This window comes from Hypomesus transpacificus, chromosome 17 (genome assembly GCF_021917145.1).
Source record: "Hypomesus transpacificus isolate Combined female chromosome 17, fHypTra1, whole genome shotgun sequence".
In the NCBI taxonomy this organism is placed as follows: domain Eukaryota; kingdom Metazoa; phylum Chordata; class Actinopteri; order Osmeriformes; family Osmeridae; genus Hypomesus; species Hypomesus transpacificus.
In genome coordinates this window covers 14,096,881-14,108,029 of record NC_061076.1, presented here as the reverse complement: position 1 = coordinate 14,108,029, position 11,149 = coordinate 14,096,881, and the positions used below count along the sequence as shown (strand labels likewise).

The 11,149-nt window shown below is 50.5% G+C and overlaps 1 protein-coding gene across 1 annotated transcript in view; it reads left to right on the top strand.

The window, feature by feature from the left end:
- LOC124479505 (protein shisa-8) overlaps window positions 1-11,149 on the top strand; it is a 39,369-nt gene extending 28,220 nt beyond the window's left edge. Inside the window, exons 3-4 of the mRNA XM_047038273.1 lie at window positions 3,949-4,065; window positions 9,673-11,149. Coding sequence (XP_046894229.1) covers window positions 3,949-4,065; window positions 9,673-10,241 — 686 coding nt within the window. The 3' untranslated portion in view covers window positions 10,242-11,149. The remainder of the gene's footprint in view (window positions 1-3,948; window positions 4,066-9,672) is intronic.

The window sequence follows — 11,149 nt, the reverse complement described above, 5'->3', positions numbered from 1 at the left end:
CTCCCCCACTCCACCTCTCTCTTTCTCTCTCCTACCCTCGCTACCCCCCTTTCACTTTTTTTGGATCACATTTTGCTATTCTATTTTACTCTTTGTCTGTCTCTCTCTCTCTCCCTCTTTGTGAACGTCTCTTTCTCTCCTCCTCGTTGCTCTGTCTTCATCTCTTCCAGGGGTCCGGATCTGCAGTATCAGTGTTGTACATTCACACTATAATCACTTCTGACACTGCTGTACTGGTGCTGTTGTAGATCCATTCCCCGCCCTCCAGCCCCCCCTCCCCCCCTTCGCCCCCCCGCCCCACCCGCCTCCCCCCCCGCCCCCGCTATGTCACAAGCTACCCAGCTGAAGGCCTAGCAGCACTGGGGGCCTTTGATGTTGAGCCCTGCTGAATTAGGCCATCCCCCAGCAGCACTCTGCACACCAGCTCAGCCCTGTCTCCCTGTCTCTCTGCCTGCCTGTCTGCCTGCCTGCCTGTCTCTCTGCCTCTCTCCCTCCCCGCCTACCTTCCGACCTCCATGCTTCCATTTCAAATGTATGTTCAGGACACACACACATCTACTGTGTCTTCCTCGTGCCTCTACTCTCTAACTCACCCTTTCTCTATTTCCCTTTCTGTCTCTCTATCTCTGTCTCTCTCTCTTTCATTCTTTTTCTCTCTCTTTCTCTCACAGGCTGTCTTTCTTGATCTTTGTCTTTCGCTCTCCAACTGACAAGTGCATGTGGTGAAGCTTATCAACATACAAGCCTTAGAGACTTCATCACTTCATCAGTCTATGTTCCGCCAGCTATGTACCACACAGGGGAGAGGGGAGGAGAAACACTCACAAAAAACAACAACATTGTCCAAATATAATGGGGCGCACTTGACAGGGGCCAGAGAGAAGAGAAGAAATGCACACCAATACTACCGCCCAGTTGCCCTCAGACCACAGCCCCCAGCACCCAGCCTACTGCCCCTAGTGTCCAGCCTCCTGCCCCCTGTCCTGTTCCATATCATGTCCTGGCCACATGGTCTATCCTGTCCCTGTGGTCAAACTGGACAACTAGTTGATGTTACCTCTGTAACTCTCCACCTCTCCATTTCTTCTTTCCACTGATGTTTAGCGAGAACTGGATTTATGAAGCCAGTTTTTGGCATCCTGACAAAGCCAGGGTGAGGGCTGGACTGGGAGGTAGAGTTTACATTTGCATTTAGTCATTTAGCAGACGCTGTTACCCAGAGCGACTTAAAGTAAGTACAGGGACATTCCCCCCGAGGCAAGTAGGGTGAAGTGCCTTGCCCAAGGACACAACGTCATTTGGCACGGCGGGGAATCGATCTGGCAACCTTCTGATTACTAGCCTGACTCCCTCACCGCTCAGTCATCTGACCCCATCTGAGAGTTAGGGTGAGGGCTGGGCTGGGCTGGAAGATGAAGCCAAGGTGAGGGGTGGGCTGTGAGGTAGTGTTAGGGTGAGGGAGCAGTCATAGAGAAAGGTGAATAGAGGGAAGGAACTTCCTTGAGATGATGGGAAATATCCAACACATGCAACTTATGAGAGAGCCGGGGTACAACGACAGAGACAAAAAGAAAGCGCATGAGAGAAAGAGAGTCAATGCGGGCGAATGAGTGCTGGTGTCACAGTGACGTTAGCGGTCGTGAACTGTTGCACGAAAGCCCGTCAATGTTCCGCACGCACTCAGCACTCGGTGCTCTGCACTCAGTACGCATCGTGATCACATATCAATTACGCAGGGGTGGGAAGCGCCATTTCTAATCCAATCAGTCAACTCTGGAGCCATTCCTTTCCCCTCCTTCTTTTCTCACAGCAAAGAGGGACGACTTCGGAAACTTATTTGTGTCAACAGTTTCCCCCCCCCTGCCCCCCCCCCCCCCCTCCATGGATGAGATAACACCTCGTCATTTCCTTTTTTTGCGACGTTCGTGATTATCGCTGGCCCTTTTAAGAATCTGTGACGTCCAACGCTAGAGACACTTTTGATGTTGACGTGCCTATCTTTGTTGTTGCTGTTCTTGTTGTTGTTATTGTCGGGGTGGTCACACAGGGAACAATTAAAGCTGAGAGCCGAAGGGGAGCGAGTCTGAGAGCAGCTATTGTAGGGGCAGTGTTGAAGCATTGAGGCTTGGGGAGACTCCTGTAGATGGATAACAGAAGTTAATTGCTGATGTAACCATAGACCAAGCCTCCTTCTCATCTGTTTGATTTGACAAGATGGCTGTGACTAACGTCGAAACAATTTGACTCAGCAATTTTCCAGTAGATTTCAGCCTCCTCTGCTTCCCACACTTGGGCTAACCGCCAGACGCACCGACACATGTGGCTCTCTTCATGTCAACATGTGCTCTTCCCATTGGCCGGGGAGCCAGTATTACCTCGGCCTATTGGTTGGGGGAGAGTGCCAGAGATGGCAGGCTTGGTGTGTGTGTCTGTGTGTGTGTTTAGAGCAGTGCTGAGCAGAGCGGCCCAGAGCGAGCCTCTGTCTGTCACTTCGGCTCAGAGGGTGTCGTGTTCCTCTGACTGGGCTCTCAGAAGCACAAGCTGGTGTAAACGTGTTGATGTTGAGTGTACATGAATAGTGGATTCACTGTTGTAGCTCCCATCACTCTGCCATCTTGCTGTCTTTCAATTCTGGATCTAGTCCAACCTCAAGTTTATTTGCCATCGGAAAAAAGGACAAGTACAGGGACATTGATATTTGTGGTCCTGCTCTTTTGACAGTTTTCTCCCAGCGTGTGTGTGTGTGTGTGTGCAGGTGTGTGTACGTGTGTCTGCGGGTTACCTTCCCTGAGTCAACGGATAAACCCATCGTTCTGAAGGCCGCACACGGTATTGACTGATCGTCTGCAGAGAGCTTTGCACGGGCGGGTGCGATGAAACCCCATCCATGACCCTCAACCTGCCCCTGACCTCTGACCCCCAGACCGTTGCCCTCCGGGCGGAACGGCAACACATTAGGCTGGGTTTCCTCCGCACGTCGATTACACACTCCATGCATGTGTGTTTGTGTATCAAAACAATCCATGCAGCTGTTTCCCCTCTGGGCACACAGGAAGAGGGTCTAGCTCGCGCCCAATGGAGCGCTGCGATGACATGTTTGCGGTGTGTGTTGCGCTCGCGTGTCTTTGCATCCGTGTGTGTGCGTGTGTCGAGTACAATATGTCGCATGCCAGTCAAAGGGATGTCCGTGACTGTCCCGACCCCAGACGAGACCACATTAACCCCTCACTCCGCTTGACCCCGTGGGGGGTGGGGCATGGCGGGGGTGATGGTAGCGATGAGGGAGTTGGGTTGCCAGGGTTCAGACCAGGACTCTCTGGTAATGACCGCTGTGACCTTGACACAGTGCTGTACAGCACAGACAGAGCAGGGCAAGGCAGCAGTGATACGGGGCTAGCTACAGTAGCGTGAGAATGTGCTGCGCTACGCCTGTGACCTCGGTGTAAATTGCCCTGGGATAGAGAGTGTTTCATGTCCAGAGGATGAGTTTTTGTAACTGATTGGGCTGTGCGTGTGTGTTTGGGGGAGGGGGTTTGAGTAGTTAAACCCCCTCCAAGGGCACCTCTCTATGACCGTGTTGCTCTGAGCATGTATTGTTTCTTGTAAGCTGCTGTTGACGAGAACGAAAATAGAGACACACCACAGATAAAACAAACACACACACACGATGCTCCAGAAGGTCACTAAATCTGCCCTGAGTCCGCTTCCCTGTATTGCTTCTGAGTGAATGACAGTTCTATCCGCTTTTGTTGGATCTCTTTAACCTCTTTCCCCTCCCTCCCTCGCTCCCTCTCTCCCTCCCCCTCGTTCTCCTCCTTTTGCTCCCCCTTTCTCTCCTCTTCTCTCTCCCCCCCCCCTCTTTTTCTCCTACTCTGTCTCTCCCTTGCCCCTCCCTGTTTTTCTCCCCTCCCCTCCCCCGCCTCTCCCTGCTTCTCCCCCCCCTCTCAGACCACAACCACCTGAACAATGCTGCGCTGTCACCTCTGGGCCCAGCGATGGCACTGTCCCACCCTCACAACAACCTGGGGCTGGGCTTTAACAAGTACACTTCCCTCAAGGCAGTGGGTAAGCAAAAACAAACACACACCAACACGGAAAACCTGCCACCACCACCATCACACGCTGGAGTACCGATGGGACAGTCATATCCACAGACAGATCTGAAGGTCGATTAGTTATGTCTGCAGAGTCAGCCAGGATGAGCTGTGTTGATCCCACCATGATGTACGTCGTACACAGGAACACGCTCTCTGGAATTTCATCTCGTGCCCTTTGACTCACCCCCACAACTGAGAACCTTTCATAAACACCCCTTCAGCCAGCGACACCACCGAAAAGCTAGCCATTCTATGGCCTGGATGGGTTGGCATATTTTCTGAGTGACTTTAACCGATTCAATTTGGTTCCAGGCGTCCATGTATAAACTTCATTAAAACAAAAAAATGTTGAGCTAAACTTCAATAGGCACTTTTTGCGTTAAAAGGGCGTTTACATTTATTAATTTAGCAGACGCTAATTAACAAAGAAAAGGCTTCCACACCAGTTCCAAACAAAACCAACCCGCTGAAAATAAAAGAATGAAAAAATAAAAAACTTAGATTCAACCACAACTATAAATCAGAATCAGAAGGTTCAGAATCAGACAGATTTTATTTGCCATGAATGTTTGCACAAACAAGGAATTTACTTCGGCAGGGAGGTGCATACATTAAACACATAGGAATATCGAAACTTAAATATGTGGACTAACTATACAAAAGGAGCAAAGTCTAGCTAATACTAAGGGGGTCTAGCTAATACTAAGGGGAATAAAATATAAGTAGCCCTAATTTACAATCCAACCTAAAAATACAGATAGTGCAAACGATACAATAGTGCAAATTGAAATGTGCAGGGTGTCATTGTGCAGATACATACTCTCTCTCTCCCTTTCTGAGTCTCTGAAACACACACACACAAGCACACACACTCACACACACAGAGCTGGTAGCAGCTGAAACACAGGCAGGAACAATGGTGCAGGACAGCGCATATGGCTGAATGACAGTATGTGTCTGGACAGGTCTGTAGTGAGTAGAGACAACAGGGAGAGGTGGCTCAGTCCCTTAGCTACCACACTGGTTACACACACACACAGGCACACACACATGCACAGGAACACACACACACAAACCTGCACACATACACGCACACACACACACACATACTGTACATGCATACACTTGCCAACACACACATGCTCACACACATCCACAGACATGCACAGAAACATGCACACACCCCCCCCCCCCCACACACACACAGTTACACACACTGCATCAGCTCATCACTCCAGATTGACAAGGACATTGCGGCCAGCGCTGACTGTCATGTGCAAAGACAGCGCCACACCTGTTCATCCCCACACGGAGCACGTTGCGTGTGGCCAAACACAAGCCGTCTCCCGAGCTCTGACTGCAACAGTCCGAACTCAAACGCCAGGAAATGGAGTATAGCTCATCTTATTATTCCGCTCACTGAATAAATAAGGCTGATTGCACCTAGGGGACCTTCGATAGAAGTGCCAAGCGATTCATAGTAGGTTGGCGTTGGATTTACACAGTCAAACGCTTACGAGACCAGTTCCATCAGCATGTGAAGCAGGCGCTCTTTGTCTTCTGTCACATCCCTGCTGTTTGATGAGGTTCCTGTAAAGCGCCTCACCAGAAGGAGCCCTTACTGGATCCATCCATGAGATGACGACTTGGTCCTTCAAAGTGTTACATTTTAATTGAGCTGGGTGTTTCATTTTCAAAGCCGGGTGCCCCGCATGCTCCACTTACACACAAACACACACAGCCATTATGCACGCATGTATACCCTAGCGCACACACACAACATATTATTACAGGGCACACTCCGACTCACATACAACACACACACAGTATACTCCATTTACATCGCACACAGACACACAAACATATTTTATTACAAAGCACACTCCGACTCACACAACACACACACACAGTATACTACATATACATTGCACACACACCAACATATTTTATTACACACCACACACAGACTTACACAACACACAGACAGTGCTTTGCATATACGTTGCAAGCACACACACAGAAACATGTATTACCACACGGTACGCACAGAGAGTCACACCATACCCATGCAGTCCATTGCACACGCACACGCAGCACTAAGTTGCCGTGTTGTGGTGGATGCCAAGGTCCTGTGGTGCTGCACACTGGCGTGCTCCCTCCTCAGGCTCCTCACGAGGGCACGCCTCCTGGCTGGCAGAGCACCGTGGCGGAGCACCGCCTGCTTCCTTATTTACACCCTGCATCTCGTTGGAATTCCTGTTGGCAGCCGTATGGTTCCGGGGACACACGTGCGTGCATGCACAGACACCCACACACATTGACAGCACACTCGTCATGAAATGCACGCAGATGGCAGGACGAGTAGAGAAAACAGGTTGACGCACAGGATGGCGCAAAACCACTGACGCAGTCTTGAAAAAAAGGTTGAAACACCCCCTCACACACCTACACGTACTCCCCCCACTCACAACCTCCGCAACACACACACCCAGATCCTCATCCAACCCCCCCCTCCCCCACACACACACACACCTACACACAGTTCAGGATTAAGGACTCACTCCTATCATCTCTTCACAAGTGATTTCCGCCCTCTAGCAGCGCAATAAACAACCCACTGGTTTATCCTCCTCCTCTGGCTGTGTGCGCAAAGTCACGAGGAGGACAGAGAGCAGTTCAGAAGGTTCTGGAGCCGCTGCCAGTCTACCTCTGCCAGGTATCCCAGCAGGCCTTTGGACTTGGCTGTCCCACAGCCTATATCTTGCGTAATTAAACCCTAACGACTGGAGGGGGCCTCCGCCTGGGAGCAAAGGGGTAGAGCGGAGGAGGGGGGGGGAGGGACGGGGAACGCGATGGAGAGGGCGAGAAAATGGACCGAGAGGGCAGAGACCCCCGCTGCCGGCGCATATGCCCCGCTCGCCGCCACGCTTCCTGTGCCACCCAGGGTGGGGCCCGGGAGAAATCACCGGAAATCACCGGCCGTCACGACGACGTCACCGCTTCCGAGGTCACTACAGTGCAAACTGTCAGCGCCAGTGCCATTAGCATCGTTGAGCCTACGTCGATATTGTTGGATAGTTTGCTTCGCGGGCATCACTGGGACTTGTTTAGCCTTTTCTCTATCTTACATTTACATTTACATTACATTTAGTCATTTGGCAGACGCTCTTATCCAGAGCGACTTACAGTAAGTACAGGGACATTCCCCCCGAGGCAAGTAGGGTGAAGTGCCTTGCCCAAGGACACAACGTCATTTGGCACGGCCGGGAATCGAACTGGCGACCTTCGGATTACTAGCCCGATTTCCTAACCGCTCAGCCACCTGACTCCCAGTGCTATCACATTGGTATCTCTCCATGGAGACTGGAGTCGGAAATCCAAGCCCAGGACTGCGCCGTTCCCTGGCAGAGGCTGAGACTGAAGCCAGACTGAGACCGAGACTGAAGCCATTGCTCTAGCTCTACTGGACTGCACCGTCATTATGTGATCACATCCCCCCTACTTCCCCTTCCTCACAGGATCATTTCAAACACGGCCATCCGTTCCAACCTGCTTACCCTCCAAACAACGGAAAATCGATGAAAACGTCTCTCCAGCTGATTATGAATGACGAGACACCTGCCAGACGCCACCGCTATTCTCCGACTCAAGCGTTTGACAGGATTCCTATAGAGGGGCCGGTCGGAAATCACAAGGCTTTTTCCGCTTTTCTTTCACAACCTGGAGAATGTGAAGTATGGCTCGTGTTGTGTATAGGAGAGCTGGCAACAGTGCTGTTACCGTAGTCCTGGCAGCACTGCAGAATTTGTCCCATGCCAACGAACAAGAAAGCCTACCGCCGTTGCTTTGAGAGGTCATTATCGACATAATAGACGACGAATGCCACCCAATAAAAAATAATTTGCATAAAATATGAATTATTTTGATTTGGCTGTTGAACACGGCTGTCTTTGTGTGTGTAGTTAGTTCTCTAAAATGTTAGCCGCGGATACATTTTTGGAACAGACACATAAGCAACACCAGTACCGATGCACAAGATCAAAAGAAACGTTTTCACAAAACACAAAACCACCAGACGTTCCGTCATAGTTTTAACTTTAGCACTATTTTTTGGTTGTTCACAATATGTACTTCTTGTTTTTGACTACCCGCAATGCTGTGGGGCTATCTTGTTGTTATTATCAGTGACCTATGCACTTTGTAAAGCTCTCTCTTGGAAGTCGCTTTGGATAAAAGCGTCTGCTAAAGGAATAAATGTAAATGTAACTTAGCATCAGAACATGACTCGTATTACTAGGTTGTAACATTGTCGAAGGTTTGTGTGTGTCCTGAAAATACTTCAAGTGAAGTAAAACGTGGCTTGTTCACTTCAACTGATGAACTCCTTTCACATTATATTTTCACATTTTCACATGTCTCACATTTCACATCGGTAATCAAAAGGCAAGCATAGTCCTCGATTACTCCAAATAAAATCAACTTGCCTGGCAGACTGTGGGCTCTGCAGGCTCACAACAGTAAAACCTTGTGCTCTTACTGTATATGCATGTACAGCAACATGTAGGTTACACATGTCAACAAACTTACGAGAACTTAAAGAGAGAGAGAGACAGATAGGAGAGAGAGAGAAAGAGAGAGAGAGAGAGAGAGAGAGAGAGAGAGAGAGAGAGAGAGAGAGAGGGAACAACAACAACCAGGAGTGTGCGTTTTCCATGGTTTTTCTCCTCGTACATTTTTTTTCGTTGAAAGAAAGGGAAAATGACAAAACAGTGATGTGAGCAAGGTTGTTAGTGTCTGAGGGCTGTGGGGCTTCCGGCACTGACCTCACACAGCAGCTCTCAGGGCCCTGCCACTAATCCGACACGACACTTCGAACCCGCTCTATTTTTACCCCACTCAAAACTCCCGCTTATGCGCCCATTGCTGCTGCTGCTGCTGTTCTTCCATTCTCCTTTCTCTCCTTTTCTCTCTCTGCCTCTCTCTCTATCCCTTTCTCTCTCTCCTTTCCACTGTCTTTGTCTCTCCCCCCCCCCCCCTCTCTCTCTTGTCTTCTCTTTTCATTCAACTGTGGCGGAGAAAGGTTTGAACCCTCAAATATGAGGGTGGAAAAATGAACACGCACACATCCAAATACACTCGAGCTTTGCCAAGATACACTGACACACCTTCATGGTGAAACAAGCCCCTCCAGGCACTGCTGCACATTCTGTCTGTTCTACTTTCATTTTGTTCAAAGTTTACCTGACAGGTTGGCTGGGAGGCCGAGATTGGAGTTGTGAGTGTGTCTGTGTGTGTGTTCTGTGAGTGGAAGCCAAAGGCAACAGACTGGGGTCACCTTCATTTTCCTTTTTAAAGTCAAAGGGCTACTATTACAGAGGTAACTGTCTGAGTGTGTGGCCCATTAGAACAATAATATACCACCATGGATTGGTAGGGCTTTGCATATCAAGGAATTAATTGGTTATTAGTCAAGTCAAGTCATTAGTTTATGAAAAAGTTAATTAATCTTCTCCCTCTCTCTCTTTCGTTCTCTCTCTCTCTCTCTTTCGTTCTCTCTCTCTCTCTCTCTCTGCAGACACAGCAGCCAGAGATTACTATAAAAGCTACCCGATGGTGGACTACACCCACCGCCAGTCACCGCCCACCTTCCAGCCAATCGCTTTCCACCCCAAGGACAAGCCCTTCCTCCCTCCCCCGGACATCCACGCCCCATTGGCCATCACCATCAACGCCGGCCAGATCCCCAAGCCTAAGATCTCCAAGACCAACACCCACCCGCTCACCTCCAGTTCGGCCTTCAAAGCCTGGGACCCCAGTAAGAGCCACATCCAGCATCCGACTGCCCACATCCTGCCTTCCCAGCAGCAGCAGCAGCACCACCAGCACCACCAGCAGCACCAGCAGCATCAACAGCACCAACAGCACCAACAGCATCAACAGCACCAACAGCATCAACAGCACCAACAGCACCAACAGCTGCACCAACAGAACAGCCGGCGCCAAGCATACTCCAACAAGCGGCAGTTCAGCATCGAGACGCTGCCTGAGCTCTTCTCCCAGCCGCTCGGCTACGGCCACTCCCCCCACATGCACCCCAAACACAAGGGGCTGCCCACCAACAGCAAGACGGAGGTGACAGTCTGAGCCGTTGCGGAGAGAGACGACGAGGAGAGCGAGGGAGAGAAGGCTGCCTCGGGCTGCCATCTTTGATACCAATCATCCATGTCGATGGCTAAGGGGACATGGACAACTTCAGCGATCTCCCGCTGGTTTTTAGGCCCCGGTTTTCTTTGTGTGTTTCGTCGTTGATCGTGTCGTCTGTGTGTGTCGTCCACTGGGCTGGTTCTGAGTGCTGATTAGCAGGCCGATGACTCATTCTCTCTCTCGCGACCGGGCTCCACTCAGCAAGCCCTCGTTGATTCCAGAATTCGACCGATTTTATTGGTCTTCTTCTTTTCAACCCCATCCCCTCCTCACTCGCCTGCTCGCCCCGCTACTGGTCACACACACACACACAACCTCTCTGCTTGTGTGTTTGCCGGCTGTCAGAGAGGTTTGTATGGTAGACTCACCCCCAGGAGACGTCATGTCAGATGGGACAAAGCCATTGTGTTGTCAGCTCCTATCACCCTCCATCCTGGACAGTGAGATATCATTCTGGCAAATCTATACTAAAGAGAGAGAGAGAGTGAGAGGAAGTGGACGCCAAACGGATGGAGATTTGTTTACTCATCCTGGAGCTATGAAAGTACGAAGAGCTCGATCAAACATGGAGGCTTCGGAGCAACACAAGCACCTCTGTCGTTCATCACCTCCTGGAGGGCCCCTGGTCCAGGGCCGCAGAACCCAGGGGAACCTTCTTCCCGTGTGCCCACGGAATGCAAAACTTCACCGGCACCCCGTCCTTTGTGACAGGCTGTTGTGTTTATCTGAGGCAGCCACACATGCATGGGAAAGGTCACACTGCCCAGGTAGCCACAAAGTCACTGTTATGCTGTCACTTCCTGTCATCTGTGGAGCAGTCTAGGTGCTGGTCGCTAAGGATAACGGGT